Source organism: Aphelocoma coerulescens, unplaced genomic scaffold (assembly GCF_041296385.1).
Source record: "Aphelocoma coerulescens isolate FSJ_1873_10779 unplaced genomic scaffold, UR_Acoe_1.0 HiC_scaffold_335, whole genome shotgun sequence".
NCBI classification, from domain to species: Eukaryota; Metazoa; Chordata; class Aves; order Passeriformes; family Corvidae; genus Aphelocoma; species Aphelocoma coerulescens.
This window is the reverse complement of record NW_027183678.1, coordinates 1-16,920: the sequence shown is the minus strand read 5'-3', so window position 1 is coordinate 16,920 and position 16,920 is coordinate 1. Positions and strand designations below refer to the sequence as shown.

The 16,920-nt window shown below is 56.0% G+C and overlaps 1 protein-coding gene and 1 long non-coding RNA gene across 4 annotated transcripts; one reads left to right on the top strand and one right to left on the bottom strand.

Annotated features, from left to right (window-relative positions):
- The first annotated feature begins 242 nt into the window (after positions 1–242).
- LOC138101544 (uncharacterized) lies at positions 243–5,310 on the top strand. The gene is made up of 4 exons (XM_068999321.1): positions 243–316; positions 1,574–1,946; positions 4,350–4,476; positions 4,866–5,310. The coding sequence occupies exons 1-4, from the start codon at positions 243–245 to the stop codon at positions 5,015–5,017; spliced, it is 726 nt and encodes a 241-aa protein (XP_068855422.1). The 3' UTR covers positions 5,018–5,310.
- Positions 5,311–10,381: 5,071 nt separating this feature from the next.
- Positions 10,382–16,655, bottom strand: LOC138101545 (uncharacterized). Of its 3 annotated transcripts, none has more exons than XR_011147181.1 (3): positions 16,477–16,655; positions 11,681–15,607; positions 10,382–11,086 (listed from the first exon to the last, which is right to left on the bottom strand). It is a non-coding gene; the product is annotated as an uncharacterized lncRNA (long non-coding RNA). The 3 variants fall into 3 exon arrangements; XR_011147182.1 differs by lacking the exon at positions 16,477–16,655 and adding an exon at positions 15,733–15,752; XR_011147180.1 differs by lacking the exon at positions 16,477–16,655 and having other exon boundaries at positions 11,681–15,679.
- Positions 16,656–16,920: the final 265 nt, after the last annotated feature.

Genomic DNA, 16,920 nt, shown 5'->3' with positions numbered 1-16,920 from the left:
AGCTGCGAGCGGCGCCACAGGAGCCTGGGCTTGGGGGGGGCAGGCGGCAATGGAGGGGGCGATGCTTCCAGGGGTCCCAGCCCTTCTCTTTCTTGTTTCCCCTTTGCTCCTTTCCTTGGGTCTCTGACAGCTTTAAAATTCTTACCCCTTAGACCCTATGTTTCCCACCCAGCATGAAGCGTACTTGCTTTCTTCTGCGTTAACGAGTTCTTTGGAATTTATAAATACTCGTATTAGCGGTGATGGCGCCCGCCCGCGGAGTGATCCGCCAGGAGGGACTATTTGTGATGCGGTCCTGCCCGCGGAGGGATCACCGGTGATGATCACCGGTGATGCGGCCCCACGCGGAGTGATCCGCCAGGAGGGACTATTTGTGATGCGATCCTGCCCGCGGAGGGATCAGCGCTGGTGCCGCTCCAACCGCGCGGCCGTGAAAAACGAGCTTCACTCTTTGTAGAATTTGAAGGAAAGTTGAAGAAAAGGGACAGTTTAATGAAAGTTTAATAAAATCAGGAGACAGCAGCAAAAACGCCGCTACGGCCGGGTGCTTCGCAGAGAGACAAAGGCGCACCTTTACAGCCAAAAGAGCCTCTTTAACACCGAGCTCCCTCTGCCGGCTCCCAATCCCAGCCCGCGCTCCCGGGCAGGGTTTCTTTCGGACCAGGGCTGCGTTTCCATCCTCCGCTCTGGGAGTCACCAGGTGCGTTAGGAACGAGCCGATCCCGCTCTCTGAGACACAAGGGCTCGCTCCAGGAGACTGTTCCTGTTCCTCTGTTCCAGCCGCTCTGCTCTCCCCAAAGCACCATTTCCTCGGAGCTCCTCTGAAACTGCATTTCAATGGACCGAGGGCTCCAGAAGCTGCAGAGTCGTGCAATGGGGTTTTTTTGGGAAGCGACCTTAAGCTCTTGCAGTTCCACCTCTGTCATGAGAATTTCAGGGCTCTAAGACTCACAGAACGATTTGGGCTTGGAAGGACCTTAAAGCTCATCCAGTGCCACCGCTGCCACGGGCAGGGACACTTCCCACTGTCCCAGGCTGCTCCAGCCCCAATGTCCAGCCTGGCCCTGAGCACTGCCAGGGATCCAGGGGCAGCCACAGCTGCTCTGGGCGAACTCTGCCGGGGTCTCCCCCACCTCCCAGCCAGGAATTCCCAATTCCCAATCTCCCATCCATCGCTGCCCTCTGGCACTGGGAAGCCATTCCCTGTGTCCTGTCCCTCCGTCCCTTGGAAATCCTTTCTCTATCTTTTCCTGCGGCCCCTTCAGGCACTGGGCGGCCCCCGCTGGGTCACCCCGAAGCTGCTCCTCTGCCGGCCTGTCCCGGGGTGTCCGGTGTGTCCCTGTGTGTCCCTGTGTGTCCCGGTGCGTCCCGGTCTGTCCCGGGGTGTCCCGGTGTTTCCCGGTGTGTCCCGGTGTTTCCCGGTCTGTCCCGGGGTGTCCCGGTGCATCCCGGTCTGTCCCGGTGCGTCCCGGTCTGTCCCGGTGTGTCCCGGTGTTTCCCGGTCTGTCCCGCTGTTCCCCGTGTCGCTCCGCGCGCGCTGCGCCACGTGACTCTCCCACCGCCCCGCGGGGAGGGGGGGCCTGACCCGCGCCACGCCCCCTGCGCGCGCGCTCCGCCGGGGTCACGTGGTTCCCCGCGCGTCACGTGATCGGGGCGGCGGCGGCGGCGCGGGAGCCGCCGGGAAGCGCCAGGCGGGACCGGGCCGGGATCGGGCCCAGCGCAGCCGCGGCCCTGCCCGAGCCCTGCGAGCCGCCAGCCCGCCATGGACCGCCGGGACCTTTCCGGATCGGCCGCCCGCTTGGCAGCCGCCCCCCCCTCCCTCCGCCGGGCCCGCCCCGCGCCCCCCCCGGCGCTCCGTGACTCGCCGGCGGCTCCGCGGCTCCTCCGTCGTTCGCCGGTGGCGGCAGCCAAGAGATGGTGCGGGCCTAGCGGAGCGACCAGCGCAGGTGAGCGCGGCCGGGCCTGGCCTCCCGCCGGCACCGGGGCAGCGCCGGGGCCGCGCCGTCCCCGCCCCGGGCACTCCCGGCACATCCCGGCACCCCCTGGGCGGCACCGGCGGGCCCGAGGGCGGCATCGGCCGCTCCAGGCGCAGCTCCCGCCGGGACCCGCGGCTTTCCCCGCGCTCGCGCCCCGCTGTGGGGGACACCCCGGGAGGGCGGGGGTCCCTCCCCGGGCAGCGCAACCCGGGGCATTCCCTGGAACGGGGACTCGGGGCGGGCTCGGGGCCGGCGGGGCCGCTGCGCTGCCCTCCCCGCTGATGGGTTGAATGGTGTTCCGCTCATTGGCTTTGTCAGGGCTTTGTTCCTTCCCCTTTGCTCTCCCGGTTTGCGGCCGGAGCCGCTCCGGGATGGAGCGGGCCAGCACCGGCACGGGCTGCGGGGCTCTGGGGGCGGCCGGCGGCTCTGGGCGGCTCCGCGGGGCTGCCGTGCTCGGGGAATTGGCTTCCGCCGGCTGCTGCCGAAGGTCAGCGAGGGAAGAGTCGCGGGTCCGGACACAATCCCGTCCGGACGGAGTAGGTGGCTCTTACGTAAAGCCTCATCCTTGGGGGGGGTTGTGTTGGACTTTGTAAAAGAGCAGTCGCTTAACGTTCCTGGGCTCTGGGCTGACTTTTTTCCTTTTTTGCCATTTTTCAATGAACAAACCAAAGCGAGAAAGTGTTGAGAGGTGTAAGCCGGGTATCGGTGCATTCAGTGCTGTGCCTGTGATTCTCTTCTGGAGATGAGCAAGTGGTTCACTGGATTCTGGGGGAGAACTGAGTGCTTCTGCCCAAAGCTCACTCACAGCCTGGGCAGATGCTGTACAGTGGAAAGGGAAAAGGGGCAGGTGTGGGACCCACTGTCCCCCCGGCTCATCTCTTGCCTTATGACGGCCTTGTTTGGTCATTTTCTCAGGAGTGCCGGTGCTTTGAAGCATTCCCACGTTCCCAGTGCTGGCAGCCAGGCACCCACCTGCCCCTGTGGGACTGCCCAGGCCCTTCCTCAGTGCCACTCTTTGGAATGAGCTGGTTCTGCTGGGGCCTGTGTGTTTATTTGTCACCTGGGCTCCCTCCCAGCTACTGAACTCCTCTCAGGTGTATTCCTAGTTGCTGACATTCCTTTAAAACTACCGAATTCTTCTCTCAGGTCCCTGGCAAACGGGGCTTTGCAGCCTGGGGGAGTTATTGCAAAACGGGGTCTAGTGAAGTGCTCTGCAGGAGTGGTTGTGCACCTGAGTGGTCATTTAATTGTCTCCTCTAATGAGGGAAACGTGATTAAATGATGCCTTTTCCTGGCCTTAAAATCAAGAGTCATACACGGTTCGAAGGGGAAAAGGGATTTTACCTTGGTATTTATTTTAAGGATCCTTAGGTGCACACGTCCAGGTCATATGCATCGAGATGCACCCCGCCGAGTCTCTGTGTCCCCCCCTCTCCCCCAACATTAGGTGTAACATTATAGGTGTTACTAATTAGCATATCTATCAAAGATTCCCCAATGAGAGGCTCAAGTGAGCCCCCCTCCCCAAGGAACCTTCCCCTGGATGGTTCTATCTTGGTTTACAGAATGTGTTCTGGAGAGGACCGTGGGGTCTGGGGCACACTGATCCCTAGCTACGAAGCTTCTAAAATGTTGAGTCTCTCAGCTTGACAAACAAGTCCAAGAATGTAGGCAAAAAGCACTAGGAATACAGAATTTGTAAAAAGGTACAACAGGGGTATAAAAGAAAAGGCAAAAATCCTCATGGCATCACTAGCAATCTTGTGCCCGTTGCTGGGCAGTTTCAGCTCGTGTCTGTGCTATGTCATGGGTGTCTGTGTTCTGTAGTTTGTGTCCATCCTCTCCTGTGTCACAGGCCTTTGTTACATCTCGGTGCTTTATGGGCCTCGCTCTGGGCCGTAGCGGCAGCGGGGGTCTCTGCTCGCGTGCTTTCCCAGATCGGGCTCATTCCGGCATCTTTACAGTTTTGCTTTTGGAGACCAGGAGAAGTACACAAGATGTTCTCCTCCATCTTCCTTCTCACTTTTGGTAGTATCTTTTCTTTCATGGGCCATGGACTTCTCTATGAAGTGTATTAGACCCTCCTCACTGTGGTAGTTCCATAGGTTCCATTGCCTCAAAGCATATCGGGTCTAGAATTTATCTTCTGGAGAGTTATCTCAAGTCCTCGTGTCATCTTTGCTTCTATTTGGTGTGCTTACACTTGGAGCTGCCCTGCCCTGGCACGTAGAGTCGTGGCTGGGTCGAACAGTTGTAAAACTTTGTGGTTCATCTCTTGGCTGTGGGGTTTTGTGTAGAAAACTTATGGGCCTGGTGTATGGGGATAACTCCGAGCTGTCAGCTACTTGTAGACTGTCTCATGTTGTCTTGCAGGTCCCTGAGGCCGATTCTGATCCCTGCAGTCACCGATGCTACCGCTTTTCCCAGAATCTACCCTTCCACGTCAGGGAGCAGCAGTTGGAAGATGTGTTGAAGCGTCTTCATCGGTGGAGTGTTGTGAGTAAGGGCTGCAGTCAGTGTGTAAGCTGAAGAAGGGTGTCTGTCTGTGAGAGTGTGTGTCTGTCTGTGTCTGCGTGTGTCAGTCTGTGAGAGCGTGTGTGACTGGTTCTAACCTTGTGTGTGGGATTTTTGCCTTCCAGTTTTTTCAACTGATTTTTAACTTTATAATAAGAAAACAGCCAGCTGTGAGGTTTTTTTTCCCCCATCTGGGTTTTGTTTTTCCTTGGTCCCGTCCTGTCTGCGAGGTGATGTTCATCGCCAAGGTTTGGGTGCAGCCAAACAAACAGCCTCCCTAACAGGGTGGAGAGTACCCAGTGGAGGTTAGGAATACAGGGAAAAGGTGCACCAGCCCTCATACCACCCCTGACAGCACCATTTTCCCCCCACCAGCAGCACAGTGCAGCAACCCTGGAACCCTCACTGCAGCAGAGCTCAGTAACCCTGGTGCTGGGATAACCCTGGAACCCTCAGAGGAGGACAAGCCCCACACCAAAAAGTTAGGGATGACAGCTGCAGGCTGGAGAGTGACAGGTACGGGTTGAGGGCTGGGGCGTGTAGAGCAGGAGTGAGGGGTTCCAGGCAGCAATAGCAGTGAGGGGTATAAAGTAGAGGGGGTTAAAGGTTAGGGGATAAAGGGACAAAAGTCAGGGCATAGGTTGGGGGGTCAGGGAATCAAAGGTGAAAGTCCAGGGGTCGAAGGTCAAGGTGGTCAATGTCAAAGCACAGAGGTCACATGTAGAAAGTTGGGGCAAAGGTCACAGGGCTCAGGGGGGTCAAAGGTCCTGGGGTCAGGTGTCATGGGTCAAAAGGCAAGGGTCAAAGGGCTCAGGTTGGGGGGGGTCAAAGGGCAGGGCTCAAGGTGTAAAGGTGGATGGTCAGGGGTCAGGGATCAAAGGTCAAGTTGTCAAGGAATGGGTCGAGGGGTCAAAGGTCAGGGGGGGTAAAAGGTCAAGGCTCAGGCTCAGGATTAGAGGTTTCAGCATGATTTTCCATGGTGGTTCCCAGTGTGGGGACACGGGGTGTGGGGTCAGTGGCGCCGGGGGCGGGCAGGAGCCCCATGGGCAGTGGCCGGCAGCGGCGGGGACGTCTCCGTCCGGGTCGCGCCCCTCCACTCCCAGCAGAAGCCCCCCTGCGCTGTGCGGTGCCCGGCCGCACTCCTTGCCCTCCCTGCCGCTGCCTTCCCGCACTCCCACCGCACCCCCTGCTCCCCTCCAGCCCAGGGAAATGCAGGAAAACACAAAATCATCGAGGTGGAACAGTCACCGGAGCTGCCCGAGCCATCCCCCCGCCTGAAGGCGGCAGCTGCCCAGAGCCGGGAGCACCCAGCAGGATGCAGCTCCTCTTTCCCAGGAGCTGGAGGCAGGGTTTCCCAGGCAGGGGGAGCAGGGAGAATTTCAGCTCCCAGCAGCTCTCTGTGAGTGCTGGATGGACTCTGGGCTGAGCCAGGTGGGAGGTGTGGGTGGTGTTCATGTCCTCAGGAGCTGCTCGAATCCACCTTAAACTCCTGGAGTGGTCTGTGCTGGGAAGAACCTTACAGACCATCCTGTTCAGCCCCTTGCCATGGTCAGGGACACCTTCCTGGGATGTCTGTGCCAGAGTGGTGGAATGGGCAGGACTTTTTCCCTGAGCCCAATCCCGGGCAATACTGGGGTTCCCATGGGAAGAAGCCTGTGAGCTGCATTTCCGGAGCTGGGAGCCTCCATGCCTGGGAGTGTTCCCAGTACCGCTCTTTGGTTTTTTCCATAACTGGGCATGATGTTTCTCCCCAGAGCAAGGTGGTTTTCCCTGGATTGTTGGGGTTACACACTGGCTGTTTGACAGCTCTGTTGTCTCTTTGTCCTGAATGGAAGAGCGAGGAACGGGAGATGCTCCCAACTGTCACAGGGATGTGGGAACAGCCCAGTTCCAGTGAGGAATGTGATGCCCAGCTTGTGGCGTGTGCCCTGAGATGGTCTTTCCTGTTGTTTTGTCCTTAGAGCCTGTTGGAGTGCTGGCCTGGATTTGGGAGGAGCCAAGTAGCCTGGAGCAGTGAGGTTTTTCCTGTCAGAAATCCATGCTGGGGATGTTTTCCCTGGCTGTCCCAAGGGGAAGGAACAGCTCTGGAGTTTTTGCAGCCACAGGCTGGGGATGCATCCCCTGAAAACCAGTTCAGGATCGTTCATCTGACTCTGTCCCTGACCTGTGGCTTCCAGGGAGCCTTCTGGTCTTCTGGATATTCCCAGGAGAGGATATTCCACCACCTGACTTTTAAGCCAGGAATTGCAAACCCAGTAAGTCAGTCACATTCTATGGGAGCTGCCCCAATGGTGGGATGGCAGAGGGCACAGCCCACGCTGCTGTTTGGGACATTCCCAGCTGGAACGGGAGCCAGCTGGGCATTTTGGAGCGCTGAGGCCACAAGGGCAGCCTTGAGTGGCATTCCCAGGCAATGCTGAGGCATCCCATGCCTGTGGCACGTGGCAACACATGCCTGATGTGGAGCAGAGAGAGGAAGGGAGAAATTCTGAGTTGATGGGAGGAATGGAATTGGGCTTTCCAGAATGGAATTGGTATAGGTGCTGATGGTATCATGGAATCATGGGGTGGCTTGGAAGGGACACAAAGACCCTCTGGGCTCTGTTTTCCCATCCCATGGCAAAGAACACATCCAAAACTGCCTCCTCACCCTCATGGAATGGCAATGGGTGTTGGGAGCTCTGGCAGGAGCACCTGGAGACCAGGTAAGAATAGCAATGGGATTGTTTTGGCTGCTGCTGGATGTGGTTTTCTCTTTTCAGAATGTTCCTCTGATCGATGTTTTCACAGTAGCTTGCTAGGCCTCATTTGAGGATAATTCCAAGAATTTGGAAGTAGTTGGAAAAGAGTGAGGACAAAAGGTGAACCTGATCCATTTCTAGTAATTCTGAACTTCTCTTGCAGCACCATTCTGGGGGAAAGCTGGTTAAAGGATAAAGATGCAGAGGAACAAGTGTTGTCAACCCCCCTGCCTCCCTGACAGAGCAAAGCTTTCTGCAATCCCAGTAAATCTCTTGGAGAAACTGTGGGATCACAAGGTTTCCTAGGAAAGGAAAACTAAGGACAGAGATGAGGAAAGAGGCTTCCAATTAATAATGATTTGATGGAGGTAGGAATGATTCTTGTATGTTTGCACCCCTTTTTATTCCTGGGATAATTTTAAATGATTTCTTTAAAAACTCATTTTGATTTGGGAATTCAAATTAGAGAGGAAGCGATGCAAAATAAATGCAGGGAGAGATCACAGAATCATCCTGGAATGGCAGAATAGTTTGGGTGGGAAGGGACCTTAAGGATCACCTCATTCCATCCACAGGGTGCTCCAAGCCCCGGCCAGCCTGGCCTCAGACACTTCCAGGGATGGGGCAACCACGATTTCCCTGGGTTTCCGAGCACAAGAGGAAATTTCCAGCAGGAAGTGAGGGGTTTCCTTTGCTCTGCCTGGCCCTAGCAGGGCTTTGGGAGGCAGAGGGTGTGGGAACAGGAGCTTTGTCCACTGCCTTGGGGGAGTCTCTGATGTCCCAAAACCCAGCCGAGCAAGTGGTTGTGGTTTAACATCCCGTTCAAAGGAGATGCCAGGCCAGGAACGGGAATGGACTGCAGAGCAGGGATGGTGCCCAGCAGAGGGGTGACCGTCCAGGGGGTCCCAGCAGTCCATCCCTGCTGGCCAGGTTTGGGATGAGCAGGTTGGTGACTGTCCCTGTGCTTGCTCTGCAGGATGAGGAAGCCAGGCCTGCTGAGGAGGAAGATGAGGAGGTGTGGGAGGATGGAGACAGCGGCCACCAAAGGCTGCGGAAGGCACAGGTCCAGGTAGGAGACGTTGCCTTCCGAGGAGAGGGACTTGTCTGTCCCGTTGGAATTTGGGGCGTGAGGCCAGTGGAACAAAGGGTTTGATTCCATTTTCTTACTCGGGTTTTCACGTGCCTTAAGAGAGCTTTGTGAAAATGTCATTATCCCTGATTGAATCTCTGCAAAACAGGGATTGAAGCTTTCAGAAGGGGCCCAACCCTGCCTGCACGTATCCAAGTGCAGCCCCCACTCCCTGTTTTTGTGTACAGCTGGGATGAGACCTCAGCTGCTGCTACTTGCCCACTCACAAGTTGTGTAGCTCAGAGCCTCAGCCATGAAGGGCCAGGCTGTGTTTAAAACAGCCCAAGGTACCAGAGAGCTGAAGTAATTTCCTAGCAGGTAACTTGACTTGGAAGCTGCATTCTAAAATTTGTCCACATTTAATTTATGTCCCACGTGGAGACACCTAAAGAAGCAGAGGTGGGGTGTTCCTAAGAAAAGAACATCTAAATTCTTTGGTGGTAGAGGGCTTAAAATTAAAGTCTGAGTGGAGGTGCCTTTAGGACACTTCCATTCCAGTATCTGAATGGAATTTACATGAAGTATCCAAATCCTGACAAGCTTGTATGAACTCCAAAGCCTCTGCAAGTGTTTTACAGCCAGGGAAGGAGATAAGAGTCTGGAGTCTCTTCCCAAAACCTGGCTGCTGGTTTGTTTGGCCAGGCATAGGAATAATTGTGTATTCCCTGGGGCTGTCCTTATGGGGAGAGGTTTACTTATGTGCCCTGGGTTTATTCAGTGCCTCTTCAAAGTGATGGAAACTGATTTCATTGAAATGCCAGGGGTGCCAAATGTTTTCCCCAGCCAGAGCTCGGAGCCAGTCCAGTGGGAAGAGGCTTAATGGCCATTTTCCCACTCCCTCGGGGCAGCAGCACTGGAGCACTCGCACCCAGCCGTGCCCGAGGGGCCGAGTACTGGCAGGAGGCAAAGCCGGGGACGGGGCAGTAGGAGCTTGCAGTGCTCCTGGAATCGCAGAGCTGGAGCTGTGGGTTAGAACTCCCAGGAGCTGCTGCCTCACTCAAACCTCGTTTCAAGCTCAGCATCCCTCCTGCTCCCTTGGAATGATTGTTGCTTCTGTTGTTGCTCTTTCCCGATACATGATGATTATTATTGTAAATTCCCACTCCATTTCTTCCATAGCCCTTTGCTTCCCAGAGGTGGTGCTTTAGGCAAGCCCCTCCAGCCTGGGAAGGTGCTTTTGGCTCCGCACTCATTCCCAGTCCCCATGAGCAGCTGGACCTGTGCTGCCCCAGCAGGTGCCTTTCCTTCCTTCCTTCCCTGCTGCACTTTGGCTTTTCAAGGGCTCTCTGGGGGGCTGAGGGAGAAGTTCTTTGTCATTCCAGGACAGCATAAGCCCTGATCCCACTAAAAGCAGGAGGAATCATTTCATCCTTGTTTTTGGATACACCTTTAGTGTTTTCTCTCTTTTGCTGACACTGTGTGGTGAAGCAGCAGCTCCCTGGAATAATTTTTATTTGTAAAACAGTGAATTCCCTGCTGGAATCCCAGTCACAGCCCCCCAGATCAATGTGCAGTTTAAGGCCTTACACCCTGACCAGGACAAGTTCCTGTCCTTAGACATGGAAAACAGGGGAGAACTCAGACTGGATTGGAGCCAGCATCCAGAATGGGGAAAGTGAGGCAGCGTGCTTGGAGAAGGCTGGGGCTGGTACAGGGGGTGTTCCCCGTTGGATGACACCCGTGTGGAGCCGATCCTTCTCTTCCTTTGTCCAAAGTCCGATGGCAAAGGAGTGAAGAACCCACAAGTGGGGCCTGGAAGGAAAACAGTTCTGTTAAAATTAGGCAAAGAATGCACTATGTAAAAATGGACATCCTTTTTATGTGTGAAAGAAAGTAGGGGAAAAATGTTGAAAAAGAGTTCTTTTATTTGGTGCCACCTCTCATTTTTTTATGGATAAAGCCCTCTAGTGAGCAATCAGAACAGGAGTGGGAAAGCCAGGAGCCTTTGACTTCCACAGTGAACTTAATTTCCATGCTTAATTTTAACAATTTCCTCTCTCTCTCAGGACAGGAAAACCCACTTAACTTGTCCCATCTTTGCCAAAAGCTTTGGTGTTTGAGCAGCCAAACCCAAGGAGCTCTGGCCCCACCAGCCTGTACTGGAGGGCCCCTGGTCCTGCCCGTGGTGTGGGATGAATCCCCAGTTGTCCCCAGAGGGGGCTGCCCTGGTCCCTGCAGTGCCCAGCACCTGAGACAGAGAGAGCCCTGTCCAAAGGGGCCTTTGGCACCTTGTCAGGAATGTGGCAGCAGCCCCAGGAGCAGGCTGGAGGTGAGAACTGGGGCTGTGTTTGAGCCTGAGCAGGTCAGCTCAGTGTTTACCTGTGGGGGGAGCTTGGCCCCACACTCTGAGTTGAAGCGGGATCAGGGTGACAGATGCTGCATTTTGGGCACCCTGAGAGTTTCTCTCCCCCCTGGAGCTTTCCTGCAGGGATGGGGCAGGGCAGGGAGCAGAATTAACCCTGCACCTCCCGTGGACACTGCTGGCCTTTGTCTCTCTGTTGTGCCATCAGCCTGGGGGAATTTGCTGCTGCCACTGCCACCCCACCTGGGGGCTGCGTGCTCCTGGCAGCCCTTCCCAGCTCCACACCCGAGCTCCAGCGGTGCCTCCGGGCTGTGTTGGGAGCGTTTGCTGGGAATGGGCCTCATCCCTGGAGTATCCTTTCCTTCCAGAGTGGATGGACAGAGCTGCTGGGCTTGTCAGCTTCAGAGTTTGATTGCAAAAGTCACTGCAGGGAAGAATGACAAGGAGGTTTGTCAGAGTGGTGCTGTCAGACCCCACCTGCCACTCTGTGCTTTGGGTTGGAGGTTGTTGTGTATTGGCCCTGCAGGCAAGGAATGTCCCCTTCCCACCTCAGCCCAGCAGCTCCCAAGGGCTCTTCCTGGAGTACTTATTCTTTGCTTCCCTTTGGGCTAACTTAATCTCCACCCTTCCATGAGCAATTCCTTGGCTTCTCCTGGAGAAAACCCCACGGCAGAGGCAGTCTGCAAAGGAGCCCAGAGCTGTGCTTGGAGCAGAGAGTGCTGAGAGCTGCGGGTGCCTCTGCTGCCCCAGGCTGGCAATATCCCCATGGAACAGACTGGGCAAATGGGATTAGAGGGAGCACAAGTCCCTTCAGGGAAGGGGTTTTCTCCTGTGCACATCAGGCACGGGGCAGGAAGGGAACTTTGGAAATCAGCTGATTTCCCCCAGAAAGCATCACTCACATCAGCATGGATGACATGACCTGTGCCCACCGCTCACCATGCACCCGGCCAGAATCAAGAGCAAAGGTTGGTTTGGGTGTGAGCACTTGAAATAACTTGGAAAGAGAAGCAATCACCTTTTGCTGCTTCTTTCTTTCTTTCTTTCAGATGCTGGGATTGCCTCTGGGCACGTGTGCTGAGCTCTCCCTGCAGGGAACCGTCAGGCCTTAACAGCTGTGAGGTTGTGTTCTTCTCAGTGGGGAACTGGAAATAATTATTAATTAATTAATTGCAGAAATGTCTTCTGAACCTTTCCCCTTTCCTGGTAGATCTTCTCTCTCTGCCTCTGAATTTACAGCTGTTCCCTGGTGTCATTGGCCCTGCCTGAATTCCTTGCAGCTCCTCACTGGGAAAACCTGGGGTGACTGAGAGGGGACACAAGAATTGTTTGTGTAGGAAAATGGGAGGGGATGTCGAGGGGAGCGAGGTGGCATTTTTGAGGGAAAAGCTGAGGTGATGTTTAGGAGAGAGAATGCACATTTTTGGGGCAGAAAAGAGTTAATATTGTAGAGGAAGGAAAATTTGGGGGGTAAAACTTGATGTAACCTGTAGGGGACAGAATGAATATTTTGGCATAGGCATAGAGGAGTAGACAAATAAGGAAAATTTTGGAGGCAAAGCGTGACAAAATCTCAAGAGCAGAGAATGATCACTTGGAGGGAAAAATGAGGTGATGAGTACTGAGCATGTGGGGAAAATCTGAGCTAATCTCTAGGGGAGAGCATGAACACACTGAGGTAACATGAGGGAATCAGTTGTGGGCAAGTAGGGAAACTTGTGTAAAAAGAACATTAAATAAGCTGTAGAAAGAACATGTTGAGGTAAAAATGAGGTCATCAGTAGTAGACAGATGGAAAACTTTGGTGGTAAATCTTGATAGAAGCTATGTGGTAGAAAGTAAATAAATATTGAAGGAAGAAGAGGGAATCAGTAGTGGACAGGTAGGGGAATTTTGGGGGGGTAAAACTTGAAATAATCTAGAGGTTGAGAATGAATATTTTGAGGTAAAAATGAGGTAATAAGTTGTGGACAGTTAAGGAAAATTTTGGGGGTCAAACTTGAGGTAATCTCTAGGGAGAGTATGACACACTGACATAAACTGAGGCAGTCACTGGGGCTAGGCAAGGAAATTTGGGGTGTAAAACGTGGGAAGATCTGTAGGGCAGAGAATGAACATATTGAGGAAGCAATGAGGTGACCAGTAGTCAAGAGGAGGTAGAATTTGGGGGGCAAACCCTGAGGTAATTATGGAGGAACAGTAAGTGTTTTTGAGAAAAAATCGGACCTAATTTGTAGGGGACAGAATGAACATTTTGGGGATAAGACAGACAGAACTTGCGTGGTTTTGGTTTTACAATCTGGTCAGTATACAGGGGACAAAATAGACATTTTGGTCATAAAATCCTAGTTAATCTGTAGAAGAAAGAACTCCTATTTTGAGGTAAAAAGGAGGTGATCAGAATTGGGCAGGTAGGGAAAATTGAGGGGGTAAAATGTGAGGTCATCTCTAGGAGAGAGCAGGAGCATCCTGAGGTAAACTGAGGGAATTGCTGTGGACAGGTGGGTAAATCTGGGGGGTAAAACTTGAGGGAATCTCCATGGTAGAAAAGGAGTATTTTGAAGTAAAAATGAAGTACTCCGTGGTGGAGAGGTACAGAAAATGTCGGGGGTAGAATCTGAGGTGATCTGTAGCAGAGAGAATGCACTTGATGGGGTAAACTGAGGTTTTATGGCCAGGTAGGGAAGTTCTGAGGGGTAAAAATTGAAAGTGTCTGTAGGGTAAAGAATGAGAATATTGAGGTGGAAATGAGGAAAGAGGTAGTGGACAGGTGGGGAAAGTTTTGGGGGCAAATCTTGTGGTAATCTCCAGAGCAGAGAAAGAATGCTTCCTTGTAAAAAATGAGGAACTCAGAAGGAGACAGATGGGGACATTTTGGGGGTAAAGTCTCAGGTCATCTCAAGGTGAGGGAAGGACTATTTGGAGGTGAACTCAGGACTCACTGTGTCCTCCTTCCTTGGCAGCAGCTGGCAGGGAAGGGAGAAGAGGCCTCAGGCTGGAGAGGGGCAGGAGAAAGGCACTGTGGGCAAAGGGACCTCCCTGGCATCCCCAGGGCACCTGTGGGGAACAGAGTGGACACTTTGGGAGCAAAGGGAGGTGAGTGGATTGTCCCTTTGGGGGATGCTGGGATTTAAATCATTCTATCCATTTGCCTGCTGACATTTCCCAGCCCAGGGGCTTTGGCTGCCAGGGCAGCACAAAGATTGTTCCCTGTGTGGTGCCCAGATTTGGGGTTAGGCTTTGCTAGTTCACATGAATTCTACCCAAAGCCCTGAATTGCCACTGGAATAGCCTCCTAGTGCCTCCTGGAGCATGGATATTCCCATGCAGAGCTGCCTATTTAACAGCAGGTGTCAGGAAGCAGCAGAGCTTCCAGGGAAGCTCAGCAGGGTCAGGGCAAGGACAACTTCATGTTCCATAGAATTTGCTGTTTGTAACCCTCATCCCCCAGCCCCCCCCACCATGTCCCTGGGGCACCTGACAGAGTTCCCTGGAATTCAGCTGCCTGCACCCCCCGAGCTCGGGCTCGGGTGATATTTGGAAGCAGGAGAAGGCGCTGGCCGGACGCGCTCCCAGCCCGTGCTGAGGCAGCCCCTGTGCCCCCGGGAGGACTTCTCTCCCTGCAGGAGCAATTTCATTGCAGAGCCTCTGGAAGTTCTTTTCCCTCAGGAAAGGGATGCACATCCCTGCCTTCAGGGCACCTGCAGTGTGAGCCACCTGTGAAAGCTTTCCATCAGTTGTGCAGTTCCAGCTGGTTCCCCAAAAACTGCCAACTCAATCCAAAGAGATTTCTCTGCCTCTCACCTTTCATTTGAAGGCATCTCTGAGGGCATTGCTTGGCATTTCATTGCTGTGGGGGAAGCTTGCCTTGGCTTTAACGCTGCTGAGGGATGATGTCCTCAGGCTGGAAGGGAAGGCATTTTGGGTGGCTGGGACATAGCTGGCAGGTGTGTGGGAGGTCGGCAGCGGGAATTGCTGTCTGAGCCCCTCTGCAAACAGCCCGTGCCGACATTCCCCGGTGCCAGCTGTTCCTTGGGGTATTTTTGGGGCGTCAGTGGGGTCTGTCGGGGCCGAAGCATCTCCGGGTGCCTGTTCAGAGCAGCCCCTGGCCGAGGGGCCGCCCTTTATCCATGTCCATCCCAGCGCTGCCCAGGCAGCCCGGTGCCCGTTCCCGGGATGTGTGTTTGGCATGCTGTGTGCCACAGGCAGGACACTGCAGGCACAGCTCCTCTCTGCAAATCCAAAGCACAAGAGCTGCTGGTTCCCTTCCTGGGGCTGCCGGCCTTCTCCCTCCCCCCGTTCCCTGCCAGCTGGGACACACAGAAGGAGCACCAAGGAACACTCCTGGCAATGAGCAGGAGTCACTGAGAGCTCTGTGCAGCTCTGGGCCACAAAAGCTGCCTCAGCCGCCACTGTGATTTTGGCCTGTGAACACTCACCTGCGGGAAATGCCCCTCTGCAGGCAGGAGCAGCTCTGACACTCTCCAGAACTTTGGCCATGGAGCAAGTGAACCCTCAGGACTTGCCTTGCTTCTTTCTCCCTGGAAAGGGACGTGGAATGAGCACCTTGACAGCTGTTGGGGAAATCCTGGAAAGGGCAGGAAATCAGGGCTATGGGAAGAGTTTTGTGCTGTCCCCCAAGCGATCACCTGTGGTGTTCCATGATCAGGTGCTGGCCATGGAGCTCTGCCCTGTAGCCATGGCAGGGGCTGGGGTGTAAAGCAGCATTAGCATAAAAGAAGGAGCTGTATTTGCAAAGGAATTACCTTGCTGGCACTTGGCATTGCCATGCCAGGCAGGACATTGGCAGGAGCTGAGATTGGCTTGGTTGGAGCAGGGTGCTGAGAATGGCCAGGTGTGGGTTCAAGGCCCAGATGAGGCATTCACATAAGGGTTCGACTTGGTGCTCCTTGTGTATCCATTCCCACTCAGGAGATGCTGTGCTCTGGAAATAAAGAAGAAACAGTTTCCACTGGACTTTCAAAGCCAGAGGTTTTTGCACTGGAGAGTGCAAGGCGCAGAGAAAGTGGGGGGGGGGGGGGGGGGGGGGGGAAGAAGAGCATCAGGTACCGGCTGAGCGGCCCGAGCCCCGGCCCCAGAGCGGGCGCAGTCAGAGCAGAAGCGGCAGCAGCGGACTCGGCGCCAGCGCCCGGCCCGGGGGAGCGGCTCCTCCCGGCCGCGGCGCTGCAGCCGCGCTCGCTGGGCGGGGGCGCGGCGGGCGGGAGGCCCCCGGGGGAGCGGCCCCGGGGCGGGGGGAGGCGGGCGCTGCTCTGCGCAGGGGGTGCGGCGGCCTCGGCAGCGCCGGGGCTGGGGGAGCTGCGCGTCCCCGCGGGGGCTGCGGGCGGGCCCGGGCCGGGAGCGCCGCCGCTCCGGTTCCGCCCCACGGGGCGGGCGGCGCTGCGGGAGCGGCGGCCTCTGGGGGTGCCGGGGCCAGCACGGGCGGTCCCCGTGCCCCGCCCGCTTCCAGGCGCGATCCAGCGCCTGCTCCGGGGAAGCGCCGCCCGCCCGGCACGGCCCCGGCTCCCCGCGGTCGCGGCGGGACCGTAGCCGGAGCTCCGGCGGGACCGCAGCCCCGCGCTGGCCGCAGCCGGAGCGGCAGCGCCGGGCTCGGCCCCAGCGCCAATCCCGGAGCGGCTCTTAACCAGCCGCGGCGATCCCGATCCCTAATGCCATCCCCAATCCCACCTCAGTTCTCCGAGCCCGGGAGCCACACCCCGCCCGCCGAGGGACAAGCGGCTCGGCCCGGGACCCCCAGCAGACACCGACAGGACTCGGACCCGAATCCCCGGACCCCGTTCCCGGTCCCGGTCCCACCTCAGCGCCTCGGGCTCGGCGCAGCGCCGGGAGCAGCCCCCGGGGCCGGGCTCCGCACAGCGCTCCGAACGACGGTCCCGCCGCAGCCCGGGACGAGCAGAATGAGCATCCAGCGCACAAAGCGGAGCGGGCGCGGATCCGCCGGCATTTACGGGCGCGGGCGGGGCGGGGCGGGGCCGGCACAGGTGTGAAGGGCGGGGTCCGCACAGGTGCGCGGGGCCCCAGAGCGGCTGCGCGGGGCGGGGCCGAGGGGATTTAAGCCTCGGGAATCGGCCCCGCCGCCATTTGCGCGCTCGGTGCTCGGTGGGAGAGGTTGCGGCCGGACCGGGTTCTATATCTCTATATTTCTATATCTCTGTGTCTCTGTATTTCTTTTTCTTTATATTTGTGTTTGCTTCTCTTCTTCTAACCCTCTCTGTTCTTCCCCCTCTGCCTCCCCTCCCC